The following is a 24509-nucleotide window of genomic DNA, read 5'->3' on the forward strand; positions in this document are numbered from 1 at the left end:
AGGATAGTGTTGATGTGTTGTGAGGTTGTTAACCATTGTCACAGGGCAACATGTGTACTAACTGTTAAACGAGAAACTATTTTGTTCTATAAGCCTTCATCTAAGGTGGGAATAGCAGCACAACTGGAAGAGCGTAGTCAATGTCATTGAACTGTGCATGTAGAAATTTTTGAAACTGTGTATCTTTGGCTATGTATATTTTCACCAAAACAAACAAAAAAAAAGGTTGAGTAGGGAGAGGGTTGACATGTTGTGGGGTTGTTAACCAATGTCATAAAACAATATGTGTACTACTGTTTCATGAGAAACTATTTGTTCTGTAGGCCTTCACCTGAAGTACAATTAAAAAAAAAAAAAATTCCCCAAGTGATTGCAAATGTATAGCCAGGGTTGAGATCCACTAATTTACTTAGTCCTGGGCTCTAGATAAACAAATCAGAAAATGAATAAATTAATAAAGGACCAGTATACTAACTTCAGAGGGAAAAATCTTTAATGTAAGAATGAGACAATTGTTTCCATAAATCCCCCTCTGTCTTCAATAAATAATTTCAGGCTACATTTCTACTTTTTATAACTGCCATTTTGAGCATGACTATACCTCAGGATCTGAGTGTTCTAATAAAAGTATTTCAAATGTATTAACCTTGTTTTTAATTACTTTCAAGATTTCCATTTCACTGAAGAATGTATCTTTAAAAGGGAGAGCAACCCAAAACTTTTGTACTTAACCCCTAACACAATCTATAGTAGATAAAATGTAAGCCTGTACTTCTTTCTAGCCAGTGAATGGCAGGGATGATTATATATGAATTATTCACTTACTAGAAAGAGACAAACTGCCCAAAACATTGGAGATGACGTTTCCTTACATTTCCAGTGTATTAAATAGTAAACATTAACACAAATGAGCCAATATCACAATTATCTGATTAGGTTATTTCAATCTACACTGCACAGTTCTTTTTAATTACAACTCACCTGTGCAGCAAGATCAGGGTTCTGACTTAGTGACTGCATCATGCTTCTCATGTAGGGGGCAGACAACATATTCTGCATGAGTTGTGGGTTTTCGGTTATTTGTTGCAACAAACTCTGCATTCCTGGAGTGTTGAACATACTAGCTGAAAGTTTGTTTAAAAAACAAAGACATATTAAGGAAAAGGTATATAAACAAAAGTTAATGCTTTAAAATACAATATATACTATGCATAATTTTAGCAACTGCAGATGAGTATACATATTACATATCATTGAACTGAGAGAATTTTAAAATTAAGATCTCCAAAAGTACATGCCCATAAATACATATACCAGTAAAGAAGGATTTATAATTTTAAATGTTCTGATTGCGTTTACAATAAAATCATATCTTATGGAAGAGATGGGTTCTGAAGTCAATTTAAGGCAAAAATTAGATATGGTCAAAATTACTATTAAAAAATCTCATGAAGTGAAGAAATCTAAGATAACTTTTGCTTCAACACTGCAAAAGATTGCTTAATTAGAATCGTATTCAGCGGTCATTATGTTCACCCTTAAGAAAGAATGAAGCCTTCATGCCCAGGGAATGACAGATGCATGCAAGCGTCCATCCCATTTTCACTGAGTGCTGGCACTCTGAAAGAAACGGCAGGGACATGTAACATTTGTGAGACTGTACAGCAATGTAACTAAAAGCAACATCCGGAACCCGATTTTCTCGGTTCAAGTCTAATTTAACTACGTAATCTTGGGCAAGTTAATTAACTTCATACTTCAGTTTCCTCATCTGTAACATGGAGGAAATAATACCTACTTCAAAGACTGGTTGTGACAAATTGGTTAATATGCAAAGTGCTTGCTATTTTCATTCTCATTTTGTCTTTTTCTGCTCAGAGCTATGTGGAATTCATTATGTGATGACTCTGCTATACACTTGGACAAACTTTGACAACTACTTACTTTGTTCAACTTATACCCAAAATTTTCATCCGCTGGCTAGATATACTCAAATATATTCTCAAACTCGTTATGTAAGTTCAACTCATTAGCTTTTTCATTCCCCATTAGCTATTCCGGAAGTGTAGTATTAACAGGCTTGAAATGTTTGATCCTTCTTATCTTTCTAGTTTATTATAATTCTGTTGTTTATAAGTTTATTATAAATTTCATATTGCTTTTATAATACTTCTTGGTTTTCTTATTTTCTCAGGTTTTAAGTTTCTATTTCATTTTTCCCACATCCTAGAGTCCAAGAACACTATAAAGACAGGAATTGGCGAACTATATCCTGCAGGGTAAATCTGGCACACTGTTTTTGTACAATCCACGAATTAAGAATGGTTTTTACACTTTTAAATGGTTGAGGAAAAAAAAAATCAAAAGAAAATTACTTTGTGATGTATGAAATTCCATACAGTTCCATATGTCCATAAATAACATTTTACTGGAACACAGCCATGCTCATTTACATACTGTCTATGGATGCTTTTCTGCTATAAAAGCAGAACTGAGTACAGTCACGAGTTGCTTAACGTCCACACGTTCTGTGAAACAGGACATTAGCAAACAATGGCGCTCGTGCAGCTGCTGGCTCCTCCTCTGAGTGCTGAAGCCCCAATTCCTGTGCCCCACGCTGTGCTGCAGCCTCCCCTTCCCTCCAGGAACTTCCCGTCACTCCCTACCCTCATCTGCACTTTGCTCGGGTGGGAGGGCACCGTGCTGGGTCAGGGGTGGCAATTCCAGTCAGCGGGGGCTGGGGGTTAGTCGGACCTCGGCCCCACTGCCCTTGTGTCCTTATCAGGCAAATTAACACCAGGGACCCCGCTGCAGTGAGCAGGCCTCGGGCCTCAAGTCAAGCATGTGTTTTGGTTCTGACTTTGGAGCCTTAACAGACGTTGGTGAGCTTGGAGCCCAACCCCTTCCTTGTGGAGACAAAAGAGACCCAGGGAGGTAATTTTGTCAGGCAACACACTCATGACAGTACAAAGATTAGAATCCCAGACCTCTTTAGTATTTGTTGCTCTGTAGGGAATAAAGTAAAGAGTATAACCTTATGGAACTACGGATGTATATGCAGTTGGACGTTGCCCGAATGACTTATGTGGCACATGACTATAGTTGCAACAGAGACTGCATGTGGCTCTGACTGCTTTACACTGCTGATAGGTGAACCACAAATCTCAGAAAATCTCAGACTTAACTTATAACTCCACGGTGTTTCAAGTGTTATGAGTATTGTTGTACCATGTTATTTTCTTTTTACTAGTTCATAGATCAATGAAGTCAGAATAAGAAAATAAAAGAAGTAGACTATAAATCTCACACTTTCAAGCCACAGTGGAATAGATTATTTTATCAAATGAGCTGGTAAAACAAATGTGATTATGCAATGACACTGTAAAACAAAAAAACAACAAAAAAACCCAAACCCATTGCTATAGAGCCAACTCCAACTCATAGTGACCCTATACTATACACCAGGGGAGAATTGCTCCATAGGGTTGCCAAGGCTGTAAATCTTTACAGAAGCAGACCGCCACAACTTTCTCCCGAAGAGCAGCTGGTGGGTTTGAACTGCCGACCTTCTCGTTGGCAGCCAAGGGGTTAACCTCTGTGCACCAGGGCTCCTCCAATGACACTACAGCTGTGCTAAAAGCATATATGTCAACAGTGCCTGAGTAAGCACTCATCACAATATTCCCAACTTACAAGAAAGCAACAGTCAGAAAAATCAGAAAATTTAAAGTGAAATATCTCATCACAGCCAAATTTCTTAATAAAAACAAAAAAATGATAACAAGGTTGCAACCAAAGATAAGTTTCTAAGTGGCTTATTGGTTAGCTAGGCAAGGAAAACCATGCACCATGATTAGTATGATTAATTAAATCATGTTTGATTGCAGCAGTCGAATAAAACATGTCTAGATAAAATAAACTTGTTATCAGCTTTTCAGGGAGCACAGTTGCTCAAAGAGTTAAAGACACTGGACGCAATGTCAATACTCAATTAAAAAACACTGCAAATTATTTTGAGTGGTTTTCCTTGGTTCTCAGTGAGCAAACAGATGTTACTGAAACTGCTCGCTTACAATGTCAAGATTGAAATAACTGAAAAATTAGCCTCTATAAATAGCGTGGAACAACTACAGGAGAGACTGTTTTCACAGAAGTTGAGAAAAAACTAATTCAGTACAACCTGAAGTAGAATCTGCTAGGATGTGATGGTGGTAAAAATATGTGTGGAGCAGAAAAAGAGATCAGTTAACATAATTTACAAAGGTTGTAAAACTATAAGCTATTTAATGACTATGGTTATTCATCGTTTTATGCAACAGCTGGTACTCTGTGGAAAATATCTGAATCTATCGTGTTATTGACAAGTAGTAGTATCAGTAGTGATCATTCATTCTTGTGAACTTAGCCATAGGCAGTTCCATGAATTTTTGTTATAAACAGCTCTGTCAAAAGCTCAATATCCTGACTTGCCTTACCTTAGTAGATAAAATTTTATTGCTATTTTTTAAGCTAAGGGCCAAGATTGAAATTTTCTGAATAAGAAGAATTATCTAATCATTTTCAAACAATGAATGACTTTGGAAAATAGTTTTTGCCAGAGTCTTGACAACATTTCTTAATGAATTCAACCAAAAATTACAAGGCAAAACAGCATTTACATGTGAAACATATCGTGGCTAAATTGATACGTTTCAACAACAGCTAATATTATTTGAATCACAAGCAATGTCAAATTGCTTTATATACTTCCCATGCTGTTAAAAGTTAAAACAAGATCTCCATTCCCACACAAATCTGCAGTGGATATATTTTTCTAGCTCAAACTACAGTTCCTCCAGCATTTCTTCAGATCTCGATGCAAGTGTAAAGGGAATTTCTGTGTTTCAAAATTTATTTAATGGTGCAACTGAGGGGCTACCACCTAACCTTTAATTGGAAATCATTAATCTGCAATGTAATAACATGCTCAAAGTAAAACGCAAAACAAGAATTTCATAGAATTCTACAAATGCCTTCCAAGCACTGAATATGCTCAAGTAAAACTATAAACTTACAGAATGAGTACACAGCTGTGTAAAAAGACATATTCAAAGATGAAATAAGTAAAATCTCATTACACATCAGCATTAACAGAACATTTGCAATCAATTTTGATTACATGTAACACTGTGAACCCTAATTAAGCAAAACGTTTTCCAAAAAAATACTTCCATTTCTGTCATTAGTAGGTACATAAGCCAGAATATTGTACTCAATTATTTTTAATTACTTCAACAAAAATGTTGTGGAAATTTATTTTCTCTTGTAATATTTTTGATTTTGTCTCCTGGCCCACAAAGCCTAAATACTTATTATCTAGTCCTTTATAGGAAGAGTTTGCTGACCCCTGCTCAAAGATTTTTCTCATCTTTTAGAGCAATTGCTTACAGGGCAAGAGAGTCACAAATTTCAAATTTATATGTATGTGTGTGCATGTGTGTATGTGTGTGTGTGTATGTATGTACCAAACCTCAAAGAGTAACAATCATAATAAAAACTAGAAACCAGCTGCTCTTGAGTTGATTCTGACTCATGGTGACTCTATGTGTGTAAGAGTAGAACTGTGCTCCATAAGGTTTTCAATGACTGATTTTTTAGAAGTAGATCACCAAGACTTTCTTCCAAGGTGCCACTGGGTAGACTCCTTGCAGTTAGCAACTGAGTGCATTAACCATTTGCACCACCCAGGGACTCCAAACAATCATAATAGTGTTCAAATATGCTGACAATGTGATAGGCCAGCACGGTAAGCTGAATTTTGCTGTTTTCCTTTGATGGAAACATTAACGTGCAATGTTATTGTATCGGCAGTAAATTAAAAAGTATGAGTAAAAAGTTACATAACTGATTTTTTTGTTTGTTAGTTCCAAGCTGTTAGACAATCATGCTACAGTAGGAAAAAAAAAAAAAGCAATACCCTACTAGTTAGGAAGTCTTTGCTCTGTCTGCTCTATGACCTTTAAAATGGGAATAAAGCATCTCTCTCAAAAGACTATCCAGAGAGGGTTAGGAGCTGCTTGAATGGACATGGGGAATCGGGTGGAAAGGAGGAGTGTGCTGTCACAGTATGGGGAGAGCAATTAGAGTCACATAACAATGTATGTTTAAATTTTTGTACGGAAAAAAACTAAAAAAATTTCTTTTTTAAATCTCTTATTAAAAAAAAGAAAAAAAAAGCTAAAAAGCTGACAATACAAAAAAAAAAACAAGAATAATCAAATAAGTAGTAAGTAGAACACAGAACAGAATTGTTTTTCTTTATTAGAAATGGTATTACAACAGACAGTCCCCAGGTTACAAACGTTCAACCTGTAGTACGAACTAACGCCCAGAAAGCCTATTATATTAAAAATTCGAGGTACAAACAATGGTGCCTAATAACAAACGGGTACTACTTTGTGATGCGTGTGTTATTATTATTATTGCTGTATTACGTTAAAGATGTTTCAGTGTACCTGAAGTGTTTCTTTAATGTTTTTTATGAATAAAAAGGTACAACATATACTAAGACAAACATTAACTGATTTTAGATACGAACCATACCTAACTGTTCTGACTAAAGTACAAATTCGACTTAAAGGCAGACTTAGGAACGGAACTTGTTCATAATCCAGTGACTGCCTGTACTTAGGTTTTTATAAACCTGTACCATAACCAGAAACCTCACAACACCCACTGTACTCTACAAAATATATTGCTTTGTCCATCAGTCTCCCCATTCTGAATTCTTCTCTCAGCAAATAATTTTAAAAATTCTTCATCTATCACCTCATCTTTCCACTTCCTCTACCAAGGCACAGGCATCTTTTAAAATATGGCCAGGCCCTCTTATCTTAGAGAAGTGCCCTCATGCTTTCATTTCTTCCTATTTATATGCTAAACATCAGGACTAAAATAGTCACTCTAGCTACTCATCTTCGACCTAATTCATAGATAAAACATCAGCATGTAAATATCTGAATAGCTGGAAAAAGGACACCCATTTATTGAGTCTAATCTACAGAAGAAAAAAAAGATCCATGAGGTCTGAGGTGATGACTTGGGAATGTGGTTTTTAACAAAATTGGGAGGTAATCTGATACAGCTAGTTTGGCCCTGGCGTCATGACTGGTGTCTGAGAATCCACTGATCCAAAATTCAAAACCAAACCAAAGCCAGAAAAGGTATACTCTAGTAATAACTACATGGGTGATGATGTGTTCCCTCTGCATGTCAGTTTCCCTGCTGTTGAGATGAGACCACCACCCTCTTCTCCTCACGTCATAAAAACACAGAACTGTCTCTGGAAATCTTCAGTGATCCTTTCTACTATAATGCATGTAAGTGATTAACACTACTCATTACATATTTAAAGCTTCCTTTAAAAAAAAACTGCGACATGAAAGGTACTTAACTCCCCATACACACAAACCCTGAAAAAACAGTGTAAGAAATGTCTTCATTATTTATACAAGCGAGGACAACAAAGAAACAAACTGAGTTATGAGCATACCTCCTACTCCAGGCCCCAAACTGGGTGCAGTAGTACTCTGCCCAGCAGTGCCACTGGCAGCACTACCACCAGTGCCACCCACAGTGCTGGTGGTGCCACTGGAAGCTGACGAAGTCTGGGAAGCCTGTGGAGCCCATGGATTGGGTAACGGATCTCTATTTTCTGTACGGGAAGGTTGACTACCTTCACCTGAGGATGTATTGCTCACTAAGGAAGCAAATGGATTACCACCAAACTGTAAAGAAAAACACAAAAATCATAAAGAATAAGCTTTTGTTTTAAATAACAGACAAGAGACTTTTTTTCCCCACGAAAAGTATTCCCATATAAAAGTCCCTCTCTGTTATGAATTTTGTCTTCCAAAAATATGTGCTGGAGTCCTGACCCCTATACCTGTGAATGTAATCCAATTTGGAAATAAGGTTTTCTTTTTTATGTAAGTAAGGCCATATAGGTGTAGGGTGTTGTCTTGAACCTAATCATTTCTAAGTGACACAGAGAGCAGCACAGACACAGAGGCACGCAAGCACAAAGCAGGGGTGGGGGAACAGATACCACATGAATATCGTCAATAAACTGAGAAACGCCAGGGCTACAGAAGCTGAGACAAGGATCTTCCCCCAGAGCCAACAAAGACAGAGCCTTCCCCTAGAACCAGTACCCTGAGTCTGGACTTCTAGTCTCCTTAACTATGAAAAAATAAATTTCTGTTCTTTGAAACCACCCAATTGTGGTATTTCTGTTACAGCAGCACTAGGAAACTAAGGCACCCTCAATCACACACACATTTGTGTTATAAAAGGAGCCAGTCCTTGGCCTGAGCCTGGCAGCAGTGTCTCACCTGCTCTTGCGCAGCACTCAGCATCGGCTCTTGGATATCAGTGTACATGCGCCGTAAGGCATTGTATCCCCCTGGGATGCTTTCCAGGTTGCTCAAGGCTCGGTCCTGGTTTCTCATCATTTCCTGCATCATTGCTGGATTCCTGGCAAGTTCCAGTGTCTAAGATGATTTCAAAAAAAAAAAAACACTGAAATATGCATGAATTACCTTTAACTACTGTCACAGCTAATTTTACTCAGTTACTAATCCCATGAATTAGCAAAGTCTTCAGTATTTAAATCAGAAACTTATTTTAAATAATTCCTGTAGGATTTCAGTTCAAAAAGCAAGCTAATAGTCAAATAATATCGAGTAACAAGGAAGGAAGCACTCTGTTATGAGTAGATGCTCATCTCCTGAATTAAGTTCATTTTTTGTTTCTTCAATCTACAAATTAAACTGTTTGCAAACATCTTAAAATACAGCAGAAAATTCAGCAAACTACACTCCTAATTAGAGTTTTGCTGACTTTCCTAAACAAAAATTAGAATTTCTCTTTAGCCTAGCCGTAAGTAAAGCTCTTTAACCATAATAAATTAAGTAAGAAATCACTATATAGTTTCCTAGCAAAATGAATTAAAAGAACTTTCCACATACTTGTCTCATTATATCTGGATTATTTAACATGTGACTAATTTCTGGATTTCTCTGTATCAACTGCTGCATTTGTGGATTGGCCATAATTAACTGCCTCATCAGGTCAGGATTTGACAGCATGCTCTGGACAAAGGGATTTTCCATGATCTGGACCATCATTTCAGGGTTGGACATAAGTTGCCGCTGCATCTGGCTCTGTAGTTCAGAGAAGTTGGATGTATTCAAACCCAAGCTACTCAGACCTGCAAGCCCTCCAAGGCCACCTAAAAAGATACAGGGGGAAAAGACACAAAAACGAAAGTCAGAAATTATATTATTAATATAACTGGACTAAAATATAAAAATAGAAAAATATTCATTGAATCTATATTCCATTATAGGAAACCATTTTAAAACAAAAACAGAATTCCTATTACTTTCATAAATACATGTTTAATTCCTATAACTAAAATTAGCCAAAAACTTACTCACTTTGATACCTAAGTGTACATAATAAAAACAACTAAATATATTTTCAGATGCCACCTAAAGAAAAAAAGGAATAAAAACTATGAACTTGGACTACACTTCTAACAGTAGAATTCACCTGTAAGTTCTGGTTAGGACAGAGCTGCTACCAATGAAGGGGAGAGAAAATATATATTTTTTTGGAGGAATTAAATCCTGGAGAAACCTAATAGATCCAAAAGGAAGATTAAGTCCTTACCAAAAAATGTTAACTCTGTAAAACTACATAACAAACTAAATGCATTCATTCCTCACTTACTGGACACTTTCTATACATATGTCAGGGGCTTGGTTACATGTTGTGAATAAGGCGACAAGAAAAATAGTTATTACCATTAGAACTCAATCTAGTGGGAAAGACAGACAAGGGGAAGAAATGCCTACATCGATGTGAATAAGTATTCTGATAAAGATATTCACAAAGTATTATGACAGTATAGTGAATAAGTGGGAGGGCTGCTTTCCCAAGAAGAAATGACAGTTAAAGAGTTTGGAGAATGAGTAAGTTGATGAAAAGTAGCGGGCTGAGAGGGGGATTTAAAACCAGGCACAATGATCATCATTAGGAAAAAAAAAAAAAAGGCAGAGAGAAATGTACTGAGGCACTGTTTTGCCAATTCAGCTTTTCATAGGTGTAATTTATCGACAGCAACTACCATATTTTTATGCAAATAACACAAGCATCATACATTTTTTCTGCCGACCTTACAACCCCCTCGTGCCTTATTTTCTTAGGCATGCTACACCATTATTTGTGGCGGCACAACGTTTATGAAAAAATTCAGTACATTAATCAGCTCTGCAACTCTGCCCTTAATTAATGCAATTCTGCCATCACTGTAAAGCGAAACTCAGTACTCCATAAGCAATAACTTTCCCTTACCCCTCCCTCCCACCCCTGGTAACCACTAATAAACTCTGAATGTCTTCACGCTCCATCCATACTATAGCATGTACGAAGACTTCATTTCTCCTGCTGGCTGAGTAGTATTCCATTGTATGTATGTACCACATTTTGTTTACCCATTCATACTCTGATGTGCATTTAGGTTGTTTCCACTTTTTGGCTATTGTAAACAGTGCTTGCAATGAACGCTGGTGTACAAGTCTCATTTTCAGTCTCTGCTTTCATGTCTTTTGGGTATGTACCTAGGAGTGGAATTGCTGGGTCATATGGTAATTCTATTTTTAGTTTTCTGAGGAACTGCCACACTGTTTTCCACAACAGCTCTACCAATTTGCACTCCCACCAGCAATGGGTAAGTGTTCCAATTTCCCCACATCCTCACCATTTTCTTTTTTTTTTTTTTAATCTTAGCCATCCTAGTGGGAGTGAAATGGTATTTCATTGTGGTTTTGATTTACAGTTCTCTTATGGCTGATGACACTGAGCATCTTTTCATGTGTTTGGTGGCTATCTGAATGTCCTCTTTGGGGAAATTTCTATTCAAGTCCTTTGCTCATTTTATGATCTGGTGACCTGTCTTTTGTTGGTAAGCTGTCAAAATTTTATACATATTTTGTTATTAGATTACTGGATATATGGTTTCCAAAGATATTCTCCCAGTCAGTAGAATATCTTCCACTTTTTTGGTAAAGTCTTTTGATGAATGAAAGTTTTTAACTTTATGAGCTCCCATTTATCTATTTTTTTCCACCGTCTGTGCTTTTGTTATTATATTAGATAATCCATTGTTAAAAACTAGGCTTGACAGCGTTGCCCTGCATTTTCTTCTAAGAATTTTATGGTTTTAGTTTTTACATTTAGGTCCTTAACCTATTTTGAATTTGTTTTTGTGTACGATATGAGGCATGGATCCTGTTTCGTTTTTCTGCATGTGGAAATCCAATTTTCCCAATACCATTTATTTAAGAGACTCTTCTGTTCCCCTCGAACACACTTAGCACCCTTGACAAAAATCAGTTGACCACAGATAATGTATGTGCGTTTATTTCTGAATTCTATTCTGAAGCACTCTTGAAACTGCAAAAAATCCAGTATCCTTGGTATGGAAGATATGGTACTCACTAAACATTCCAGGTACAGCCTTATATTTCCCAGCCTTTTGCTGCTGGGCAGGGTCACAGGACTAGTCACGGTCAAAGGACTGTTAAGAAATGATGTGTGTCGCTTCTGGCCAAAAAAATGTAAGGTCCAGTTAAGATCCTTTAGCTGTTTCTTCTGCCATGTTCCAAGTTGTGCGGCTACAAGATGGTGGCATTCCACTAAGCCCCTGAGGGAGACTGTAGATTATTTTGTTCACTAACCAGTGAACAAAATACAGCATGAAAGAAAGCTTTGTAGCAAGAAACTAAGCTTTGCTGTAATAAGCCATTACATTTGGGGGTTATCTATTACCACAGGACAGTCTACCCTTAACTAACTGTCTCAGTCATCTAGTGCTGCTATAACAGAAATACCACAAGTGGATGACTTTAACACAGAGAAGTTTATTCTCTCACAGTCCAGTAGGCTAGAAGTCTGAATATAGGGCGCTAGCTCCAGGGGAAGCCTTTCTCTCTCTGTCGGCTCTGGAGGAAGGTCCTTGTCATCAGTCTTCCCCTGGTTTGGAGGCATCTCAGCACAGGACCCTCAGGTCCAAAGGACACGCTCTGCTCCCAGTGCTGCTTTCTTGATGGTTACAAGGTCCTCTTGTCTCTCTGGTCACTTCTTTCTTTTATATCTCAAGAGACTGGCTTAAGACTATCTAATCTTGTAGATCTCATCAATGTGAGTGCCACTAATTCATCTCATTACATCATAGTGATAGGATTTACAACACACAGGGAAATCACATCAGATGACAAAATGATAGACAATCATTCAATACTGGGAATTATGACCTAGCCAAGTTGACAGGTATTTTTGGAGGACATAATTCAATCCATGACACTAATACAACTGTTGAGATGTGATAAGAAGTAAGGACAGAGGGGCAGACAAAGGCTACATGACAAACGGCCTGGAAAGATTTTAAGCATTTGTTCTCATTCTAATAACACTGTGGAAATGAACCAGAGCAAACATGACAGATGAAAAAAGTTGAGGACCTGAATCCAGTGAACAGCAATCGTTAACAACTGTATGGGGTAGGAAAAAGAAAAGGTTACAGATCAAGAGACTTAGTGGGGAGAGGTAGTGATTTGAGGAGAAAGATGACAGTTTTTTAATTTGACTGTTTTCTGTTCTTGTTTGTTTTCTGAGAAGAAACATACAGACTAAAGCACTTAAGAGAACACCAGGTATTATCTTGAAAAGCGAATACAAGACAGAGTTCAGAAGTGGTGTGGGTTGAGGTACAGATTTGAGTCACAAGGATACAGTAATACTCAGGATAATAGCACTCAAAAGTGAACAATACAAACGTAAGAAACAGGAAGAAACGAAACCCACGATGAGAGAGAAAAAACTGGTCAGGAAATTAACCAGGGCAAAACAGTTATCATGGGAGTTAAAGGAACAAAATTTCAAGGAGAGATAGGTAAGCATTAAGAGAGACTGATTCAAAATGTGAGCAGTAGTTGTCAGTTACCACTGAATCAATTCCAACTCATGGCAACCTCACGTACGTCAGAGCAGAACTGCGTTCCATAGGGTTTTCATGGCTATGATTTTTCAGAAGCAGATCGTCAAGCCTCTGCTTATCCCAGAACTGCCCTTCCTCTTCCCATCATGCAACTTGTGGGGGGTCCAGATAATTGGGTTTAGGTGTGATGAATCAATATGAGCCCTAGGACACTGACGGAGGAGCCCTCTGTGGAGGAGACTGTGTGGAAACCCCAGAAGTGCTTGTGCTCAAGCCTGGGTGGACCTTAGTGATCATCCAGTCCAGCCCAGTGTTGCACATCTGGGAACCTGGAGGTCCAGAAAGGTTGGTAATTGGCCCAGGGTCATCGGCTGGTGGAGGCAGGGGACTCTAAGATTGGAGATATTCTCACTGCACCAGTCTCTCATTTCTCTTTCTTTCTGGATGGAAACGAAGCAGTAAATCAGCCAACTGCTCTAGAGTCAATTCCAACTCATACCGCCCACGCACATCAGAGTAGAACTGTGCTTCACAGGGTTTTCAGTGGCTGATAAGCTGGAAGTAAAGTAATTTTCACTGATCCTTAGCCACTAGGCTTCCTCTCAAGCCCCAGTCCTTCTACATATGTTCAGGACACTCATAAAATCACTTAAGCAATCTGATCCCTTCATTTTCATTTTACAAATGACAAAATTATATTCAGAAGGCTAGTTTATGATCAATTATTAGCTAATCTTCTTCATTCAATTACATGGAGATTACATCAGGCATATGTACACTACCACCTCTTTCATTACTAAAGAGGGAATGTGTTTAAATGTAAATGTAAGCTAATGAAGCACATCTGTATTCCCAACAACTTTATTACTACAATCACAGACGTAACCTATAGAAGTAGTAACAAACGTTTAGGGGGTTTTTGCTTTTATTTGTTAAAGTGTCTCAATATTTTATTGTCATTTTATCCAAAATTATTTTGACTGGGGGGAGAAGTTCTTTTTCGTTCCTATACAGAACCTGTACACGGACCAAGAGGCAGTCGTTTGAACAGAACAAAACAATGGTTTAAAATCAGGAGAAGTGTGTGTAAGTGTTGTATCCTTTCACCATACTTTTTTAATCTGTGTGCTGAGCAAATAATCAGAGAACCTAAACTATATGAAGAAGAACTCAGCATCAGGATTGGAGGAAGACTCATCAACAACCTTCGATATGCAGATGACACAACTCTGCTTGCTGAAAAGTGAAAAGGACTTGAAGCACTTAATGATGAAGATCAGTACAGATTACACCTCAACATAAGAAAACATTAATTCTCACAACTGGACCAATAAGAAACATCACGATAAATGGAGAAAAGACTGAAGATGTCAAGGTTTTCATTTTACTTGGATCCACAATCAATGCCTATGGAAGCAGTAGTCAAGAAATCAAACGACATATCGTATTGGGCAAGTATGCCACAAAAGACCTTTTTAAAGTGTTAAAAATCAAAGATGTCACTTTGAGGACTAAGGTGCGCCTGACCCAAGCCATGGTGCTTTCAATCACCTCATATGCATGCGAAAGCTGGACAATGAATAAGGAAGACCAAAGAAGAACTGATGCCTTTCAATTATCGTGTTGGCGAAGAATACTGAATATACTATGGACTGCCAGAAGAATGAACAAGTCTGTCTTGGAAAAAGTACAGCCAGAATGCTACTCAGAAACAAGAATGGCAAGACTTCGTCTCACGTACTTTGGACACGTTATCAGGAGGACCAGTCCCTGGAAAAGGACATCACGCTTGGTAAAGAAAAAAGGTCAGCAAAAAAGAAGACGACCCTCAACGAGAGACACTAACACAGTGGGTACAACAACGGGCTCAAACATAGCAACAATTGTGAGGATGGCACAGGACCAGGCCGCATTTCTTTCTGTTGTACACAGAGTTCTTTTGAGTCGGAACTGACTCAACAGCACCTAACAACAACATAAAAATTACTAAAGGCACTTACCTAAACCAAAAGGACTGCTGGTGGCAGAACCAGATGTAGAGTTACTATTAGGAGCTGATGATGTGGTAACATTGCTTCCAGTGGTATTTGTTTGCTGAGCTGAATGATCCTGAGGCCTAAGGAAAATAATTAAATCACAGTGTAAACAATGGAGCTAATTATTTTTAAAAGAACTTCTGAAATCCTGATACCCAGAAATAAAGTGTAAGCTTTCAGACCAACTCAAATTACCATAAATACTCTGAGATAACTAAGCAACAGGAACACACACACACGCACACAAAATTAACCCTTACAAAACAAAAAATATACTGATTAGCCCTACTCTTTTAGTGTAATGTACATATATATTCCATTACTGTCATTTATACTGATTACGTAAGAGATGGAGATAGATGACCTCAGAAAAAAGAATCAATGACACAGTTACATTCACAAAGCTTAACTATACAAACTTCTTTTTATCTATTCCCTTCTAGTTTTTGAGAGGTGAGGAGCAGCATTATTCAGACTTTTGAAATCGTTAAAAAAATTAAAAACAAAAGAGATCCCTCACCAAAGGCTGAGAAATGAATACAATAACTGGTTAATATTTAATATTATTTTGAGTAAAAAAACACAGAGACTTTATTAGAAAACGCTTCCATCTGATATCTGCCTGTTAAGAGTTTTGGATCTCACTCATTGATTCTAAGATACTTATTTTTTCATTTTAACATCTCTGAAATCAGGATCTGTCTTACACGTGCTGACAGCCAGGCATTAATTGTGATATCTGCACACATGTGACCTTAGCTGTTGTGACTTCAAATAAGTGACTGAGTACATTGTTACACCATAAATGTGAATTTAATTACCACATAAAGGGTCTTCAGAAAGATTAAACCATTAACTGGCACTAAACAGAAGAGCAAGGAACTGGGGAATAAATTAAACATCAGTGAAGCAAATATTTCTGTTAGGGAACACTAATAAAAACTTGCAGAATGGGTTATTATCAATGGCTTGGAAGAAAGTCCTGTGGAAAACAGAGTAGCACTCTTTTACCATCAATGCTCTTGACGGTATTACAGATACTGTATGGAAAAATACTGACATTGATTACTAAGTAAAAACTCTGATGATTAAGTAAAAAGTCAGATTCTGAATGTGAAACAATTTTAAGATGGCTTTAACCCACTTATTTCACTTACATTTCCCTTTGTAGGTATGTACGAAAGTGATACGATTTAAAAAAAACTTCACACCTAAAAAAGTCTAAAAGAACTCTTTACCTCACAATATAAAATAAAAATTTTAGGTAATAAGAAAACATGTCAGTTTAATTAGCAATTTTCTTTCTTAGTGATAACACAAACAAAAAGTGCCTTTAAAAAACTGAGGGTGCCTTACATTTAATGAAATGATTACTGATTCGTAGTTTGCCAAGGACATGAATTTACCGATTTCTGTCCAAAACCTTCCCCAAAACAAAGCATATCTAAAAATGCATTCATTTCCTTATTCTGTAATTCAAATTTAGATATAATGACTAAATACTAATGAACCTTCTAAAACATTAAATGGTTGTCTGACAAACATGTAAGCATTAACATTACAGAATCACATTGGTTTTTTTAAACCATCTATTATCAAGAACATCAAAGAAACTAATTTTAATACATTTAAATATTAATAACAGGGTAAAGCAGTCATTTAAAACCAAACCTGGTTATGTTTAAAAGAGAAGCAAACGTTTATTCACAGCTTAAAGTTATGTATCTCTTAAAAACATACCTGTTTTGTGTTTTGATGACAAGGTGAACAGTAAGCCCATCATGAATTCCATGCTGACTCAAAGTATCTTGATCTTTCAAAATTTTTCCCGCAAATATCAACACAAGTTGGTCGGTATGAGATTTGAAACGTTTAGAGATTTCTTCCTTAAACTAAATAAAAAAAAAATAAAATGAATGTTATTACAGGTGTTTTCATGGCACCATCCAGTCTAGTTCCCCCAAGTACTCAGAGAGGACCCCCTACAGATATTACAACTGAAACAATATAAAGATACATGTTCCCTAGGTCTAGTATCTTGATCTTAGAGGGAAATGAGTATTATTTTACTATCTCTAACGCAAAGGTCTTATTATAGGTGCAAATATCCTATATTTGATCTTCTGCTGAGGCCTAACAATTCATTTCTTCACAATATCCTTATTATGTCAACAGTGTCAAACTTAGTTCAAGCCACAACTAACCTTTACCAGGTTTACGATAATGTATTCCTCAGACTTTTATCCCCAGTCCTGCTTTTTTATAGCTTAATATATATACAGCCAATCTCGTATTCTCAGCCTATCATACTATCATCCCCACATTTTTCACTCAATATTTATTAACAAGCACTGCTATGGAAATGTAGAGATAAAAAGCAAGTATCTTTTCCTGAAGAAGGGCAGTCCTATGAGAGTCAGTCAACTAAACCTTAGGCTTTCCAGAAGTGAAAACTAAAGAAAGATTAGGAAGTAACCAGGAACACCCAAAGAAAGGCTTTCCAAGAGAATAATATGCAAAAACAGACAAGAAAACAGATATCGTACTATAAAAAGCAGTTTACTTATTCTATAGCTAGATCAGCATTTCTCAAACCTTCTCTACAATCACTTGCACACTTAGGCTTCATATGAATATCTGAATCATGAAACGTAAAGGTGGGGGCTCAGAAATCTACATTAATAGACTGTCTGAGTAAATCATCAGTTCAAATTCAGTGAAAGAATCACATCTTCAAGCCACTCTACCCCATTACCCTACAGCAGTGATTCTGTAGTTGATGGTACTATTACCAAGGGGATGTTCTGGAAATACATGGGGACATTTCTGGTTGTCACAATAATTGGTGAGACACTTTATGTCTTGAGATTTTAAAAATCCAGCAGAGGCAAGGAAGAGAGGTGTAGAGGAGTATAGATAAAAGATAGAACATTTGTCAATCATTGTTAAAGACAGAAAATACTTGCATGAAAATTCATTACACTCTACTTTTGTTACGACTGAAATGTTCCACAATGAAGTTATAACGCTGAGTTTTGTCTTTTTTATCTTTTTTTACTTTTATGAACTCACATATACATTGCTGAGACGCTGAAAAATGCAAAAATATATAAAGATGTTAATAAAAATAACAAAAAATTCTATACTGTAGTAAATATTTTGGAGCTTCTCCATCTGTACTTTCTTTCTACTATTTGAAATCATACGACACAAAATACTTTTATCTAAAATAAGCAATTTCTCAAACCAGGCCGGCCAACATGGCATTATCGACAGAAGCACCATGCCATCCCTCCACAGCAAAGACCCGAAAAACTAAGTAAAATATAGAGGAACGTCAATCCTAAACCCTAAGCATCAAATGAAGAGATAAAGAACTCAACCAAGCACAGAATGGAATAAACTGACAGAAAAAAGAGAGTGAGGAGAGAAGTGGAGCAGAGGCCCCTCATCAGCTAACGCAGCATGGACTCACCATTGAGGACTCTTGTCAGAGACTGGCAAACAGGCACTACAGGAAAGCAGCTTCATGGAGCACCCAGCAGGAGACAGAGCACAGTAACCAGCGATACATGCTTTCCCACCCCCTAACTTTCCTACCCCTGCTTGGCGAACGCTCTGTCCCAGCAGGTCAAGTGACCGTGGTCCTGGAGGCACTGGCTCCGTGCCACTTGGATTCGCCCTACCCACACCAGCTGGCTTCTTCAGTGCCATTTCTTTGCTGCTGGTGTTGTTTTTTTGACTTCCTTTGGTGTCTTCCCTGTCTCTGGCCCCCTCCCTGTCCTTTCTCTTGAACACCTGGCTCCGTATGCCATCTTTGCTTCTTTTTGACAGACTGTGAAATGCTCAGCTGGAGACCTGCTTCTCCAGTCCACAACGCCATGCTAGTAGAATACTTGGGGCCTTTCTTTTTTTCTTCCTATTTTTCTTCCTTTCTCAGTTTCCTGTCTCTCTCTACTTACCTTCCTTTCCTGTCTTCTGAATACCGAGGATTGTGTGCAATTTCTGCCCCTTCTGGCCAGGATGTATTTTTTTTTTTTGCTTATTTTTCTTTCTTTTATTGGTTTCTCATCTCTACTTTCCTTCTTTTCTGGTTTCCTGAATACCTGGCACTGTGTGCCATCTCTACTCTTCTGGCCAGGCTGTATTTTCTTTTTTATATATTTTTCTTCCTTTTCTGTTTTTGGTTTTTCTTCATTTATCAGTTTCTCATCTCTCTCTACTTTCCCTCGTTTCTGGTCTCCTGAATACCTGGTGCTGTGTGCAGTCTCCACCCCTTCTAGATGTGCTGTGTCCCGAGTCCTGAAAGCCACTTCCCTGGTAGAAGGTGGGATCCCTGGGGACTCTTTTCTTTTTTAAAAAAAATTATTAATTTCTCTGTTTCTTTCTTCCTTTTTGTTTTTCTTCATTTCTCGATTTCTTGTCTCTCCACTTCAACAGCAGACTCCCTCAACATTTTTTCCCCTGCTCCTGTTGTTCTCCTCTCTCCTTTCCAACACCCAACTTAGCTCCAGATATCACAACCTTCCCCCTTCCTCCTGCCTATCTGCAACGTGCAATGAACATCGCAACTCTGAGCAAAACAGGCACGGCCTACCGGAACCTCCCCTGCACTAACCCCTGGTCCACCCATCTGGACCCAGTATGTGCCAAAAACAACCCATCCCACCCCTACGCTTCAGCTGGACCTGCCCTGCTGCACCACAGCTGAGTGAGTTACTCTGCCCATTGCGCAAGGAAGTGAAAAGTATCATAACCCACAGATGAGCAAACAACAAAGAACACACAACCTGCCTGCTCACATATATCCAAATAAAACAAAAAACCAGGACGAAAGAAATCTACAATCAATAAATGAAGAAAATAACTACTGAATATCCAGAAGACAGCAGACAATATCAAAACATTAAAAGAACAGCACAGGACGGTTGAAATAGGCATCCAAGATAAAACAAGAAATATATTTCCAGTAGAAGAAAAGGCAATCGAACTACCTGTTAAGAAATTCAAACCTCTAATATTCAGAGCTATCCAAAAGTTGAAGCAAAAAGCAAACAAAAATGAGGAAAAAATGACAAACTCATGGAAAATAGACACAAAACAATGGAAGAATTCAGGAAAACAATACAGTAACAAAATGCCAAAATAAATTCACAACTAGAACTCATACAAAAACAACAATCAGAAATCCAAAAGATAAACAATAAGATTTCCGTAATGGATAGTGTCATAGTAGGGCTGAGGAGCAGGTGTGAAACGATGGAAGACAGGATCAGCAAAATTGAAGACAAACACTTGGCTACAACTCTGAGAAAAAATCAGAAAAAAGAACAAAGAAAATGAAGAAGCCCTGAGAACTACGTGGGATACAACCTAAAGCAAACATCTGCGAGTGATAAGAGTTCCAGAACGGGGAGAAAACAGAAAACCTGCTGACGGAAAACTTCCTTAATATCATGAAAGATGAAACGCTGACCATCTAAGAAGCTCAACAAACCCCATACAGGATAGACCCCAGAAGAAAATCACCAAGGTGTATCATAATCACACTCGCTAAAACCAAAGACAAAGAATCCTTAGAGCAGCTCAAGGAAAACAAAAAGGCACATACAGAAGGGAAACAATAAAACTAAGCTCTGATTACGACAGAAACAATGCAGGCAAGAAGGCAATGGGCTGACATATGTAAATCCTTGAAAGAAAAAAAACTGCCAACCAAGAATAATATAACCTGCAAAACTCTCATTCAAATATGATGGTGAAATTAGGACATTTCCAGACACACAGAAATAAAGGGAATATGTAAAAATCAAATCAAAATCACAAAAATTATTAAACAGAGTTTTTCGGTTTGAGAACAACCAACATCAGACAACAGCCTGAATCTAGGATACAAGATCACACCAGCCAGATACCAGCCCAGGAAACAAACTCTCAAGGCCTATTCAAAACTCAAAAGATTTACAACAGGGAACCAGAGACGTTAATCTGTAAATGACAATGAGGTCAGAAGAACACAAGAGGAAATAAACAGTGTAGGTATAGAACTTTCTAAAGAAGAGGAGAGGAAGGCAAGGTGATACTAAATAATAAAAGATTGGTTTAAACCTAGGAAAATAACAGTAAATTTCAAGGTAACTACAAAGAAAGTTACCTACTCAAATAAAGAAAGATAAAGTCTCAGTAAAAACAAAATCTTCAAAAACAAAAGCAATGAAAAACAATCCACAAACAAAAGCAATTCAGCAAAGAAGAGTTAAGAGGAACAAAGAAAATGTCAGCACCACAAAAAAAAGCACTACAAAATGACAGCAAGAAACTCACACCTATCAATAAATGTAAATAACCTAAATAAACCCATAAAGAGAGAGTGATACAATGGATAAAAAAAACCAGGATCCATCAATATGATGTCTAAAAGAGTCACATCTTAGAAACATAAGACGTAGATTTATTAAATACCAAAGAATAAAAAAAATGTATCAAGGAAAGAGCTACCAAAACAGAGCAGGAGTGGCAATAAAAATCTCAGATAAATTGGACTGTAACATGTAATCCACCACAAAAGACAAAGAAAGCTATTATGTGTAACGATTAAGGGGACAATCCATCACGAAGACATAACCATCATAAATATCTACGTACCCAACGACAGGGCTCCAAACTACATAACACAACCTCCAAACGCACTGAAAAGAGAAAGTGATAGTTTCACAATAATAGTAGGAGACTTAAACACACCACTTTCAATAAACATCTAAAAAGAAACTCTACAAAGATACGGAAGATTTAATGGCCACAATCAGCCAACATAAACTCACAGATATATATATAGAACACCCCACCCAACAGCTGCAAAATACATTCTTTTCCAATGTACATGGAACGTTCTCCAGAATAGACTACATTTTAGGCCACAAAGCAACCCTCAACAAAATCCAAAACACTAAGATAATACAAAGTATCTTCTCTGATCACAACAACATCTAAGTAAAAATTAACAACAAGAAGAGCAAAGAAAAAAAAAATCCATTACATGAAAACTGAATAACACCCTGCTTAGAAACCACTGGGTAACAGAAGAAGTCAAAGATGAAATCAAAAAATTCCTAGAATCAAATGAGAATGAAAACACATCATACCAAAACTTTTGGGATACAGAAAAGGCAGTGCTCAGAGGTCAACTGATAGCAACAGATGCACATCAAAAAAGTGACAAAATCGAAACATTAGCTACACAACTACACAAAACAGAGAATAGGAAAAGAAGCCCACCCCCACCAGAAGAAAGGAAACAATAAAAATCAGAGCAGAAATAAAAGAAATAGAGAATAGGAAAACAATAGAAAGAATCAACAAAACCAAAACTTGGTTTTCTGAAAGGATCAACAAAATGGACAAACCACTGGCCAAACTGAAAAAAGAAAAACAGGAGAGGAAGCAAATAATGCAAAAAAGAAATGAAATGGGGAACATTACAAGAGACCCAACAGAAATAAAAAGGATCATAACAGATTACTATGAAAAACTACAACAAATTTGAAAAGCTAGAGGAAATGGACAAATCTCTAGAAACACACTACCTACCCAAACTATCACAAAATGATGTTGAAAATCTGAACAGACTCATAACAAAAGAAGAGACTGGAAAGGTAATAACAAAACTCAACAAAATAAAGCCCTGGCCCAGATGGCTTCACTGGAGAATTCTACCCAACATTCAAAGAGCTTACGCCGGTACTACTCAAACTATCTCAGAACTCAGAAAAGGAAAAGATGCTTCTGAATTCATTCTGTGAAGCTAGCATAACCCTGATACCAAAACTAGGCAAAGATACCACAAAAAAAGAAAATTACAGACCAATATCCCTCATGAATACAGGTGCAAAAATTCTCAACAAAATTCTAGCCGAAAGAATTCAGCATCGTATCAAAAAAGTAATACACCACAACCAAGTAGTATTCATACCAGGTATGCAAGAATGGTTCAACATTAGAAAATCAATCAACATAATCCCCCACATAAAAAAAAAATCACGCGATCACCTCAGCGCAGAAAAGGCATTCAACAAAGACCAACACCCATTCTTGATAAACACTCTCAATAAAATAAATATAGAAGGGAAATTCCTCAACATAATTAAGGGCATGGATCCTGTTTCATTTTTGCATACCAACAGTCAACATCATTCTTAATGGAGACAGGCTGAAAATATTCCCCTTGTGAACACAAAAAAGATGCCCTTTATCACCACTCCTATTTAACAATGTGCTGGAAGTCCTAGCTACAGCAATAAGGCAAGAAAAAGAAAGGGCATCCAAACTGGTACACAAGAGGTAAAAATATCCCTATTTGCAGATGATGTGATACCATACATAGAAAACCCAAAAGACTCCATAAGAAAACTACAAGAACTAACAAAAAAGATTCAGCAGAAGAGCAGGATTCAAAATAAACATACAAAAATCAGTTGAATTCCTATACACCAATAAGAGAATGATAAGAAGGGAAATCAGGAAAACAATACCACTTACAACAGCCTCTAAAAAATAAAATATTTAGGAATAAATCTAACCAGGGATGTAAAAGACCTATACTAAAAAAACTACAAAACACTACTGCAAGAAACCAAAGGAGATCTACATAAAGGGAAAAAGATACCATGCTCCTGGTTAAGCAGACTCGACACTGTGAAAATAACAACTCTACCAATATGATGCAACGCAATCCAAATACCAACAAAATTCTTTAAAGAGATGGAAAAACTAATCATTAACTTTATATGGAAATGGAGGAGACCCTGAATAAGTAAAGCACTACTGAAGAAGAATAAAATAGGGGGACTCCCACTACATGACCTCAGAACCTACTATACAGCTATGGTAGTCAGAACAACCTGGTACTGGTATAATGACAGATACATTGACCAATGGAACAGAACTGAGAACTCAGATGTAAATCCATCTACCTACAGTCACCTGATCTTCAACAAGGGCCCAAAGTCCATCAGGTGGGGAAAGGGCAGTCTTTTTTAATTAATGATGCTGGCAAAACTGGATGTCCATCTGCAAAAAAATGAAACAGGACCCACACCTCACATCATGCACAAAAACTAACTCAAAATGGATCAAAGACCCCACACCTCACATCATGCACAAAAACTAACTCAAAATGGATCAAAGACCTAAATATAAAACCCAAAACTGTAAAGATCACAGAAGAAAAAACAGGATCAACACTAGAGACCCTAATACACAGCATTAACAGGATACGAACCATAACTTACAACACACAAACTCCAGAAGATAAGCAAGACAACTGGGATCTTCTAAAAATTAAATACTTACGCTCATCAAAAGACCTGACCAGGACTTCCGGCAAGATGGCGCTCTAGGCAGAAACACCACGCCGTCCCTCCACAACAAAGATC

General features: G+C 37.3%; 1 protein-coding gene across 2 annotated transcripts in view; it reads right to left on the reverse strand.

Annotated features, from left to right (window-relative positions):
• Nucleotides 1-24509, reverse strand: part of UBQLN1 (ubiquilin 1) — a 76924-nt gene that overhangs the window by 8108 nt on the left and 44307 nt on the right. For both annotated transcript variants that reach the window (XM_004381297.1, XM_004381299.2), the window contains exons 2-7: nt 16819-16970; nt 15043-15158; nt 9009-9271; nt 8373-8531; nt 7532-7766; nt 982-1124 (exon numbers count right to left, since the gene is read on the reverse strand). In XM_004381297.1, the coding sequence (XP_004381354.1) occupies nt 982-1124; nt 7532-7766; nt 8373-8531; nt 9009-9271; nt 15043-15158; nt 16819-16970 (1068 nt within the window). The remainder of the gene's footprint in view (nt 1-981; nt 1125-7531; nt 7767-8372; nt 8532-9008; nt 9272-15042; nt 15159-16818; nt 16971-24509) is intronic.

This window comes from Trichechus manatus, unplaced genomic scaffold (assembly GCF_000243295.1).
Source record: "Trichechus manatus latirostris isolate Lorelei unplaced genomic scaffold, TriManLat1.0 scaffold00082, whole genome shotgun sequence".
NCBI classification, from domain to species: Eukaryota; Metazoa; Chordata; class Mammalia; order Sirenia; family Trichechidae; genus Trichechus; species Trichechus manatus.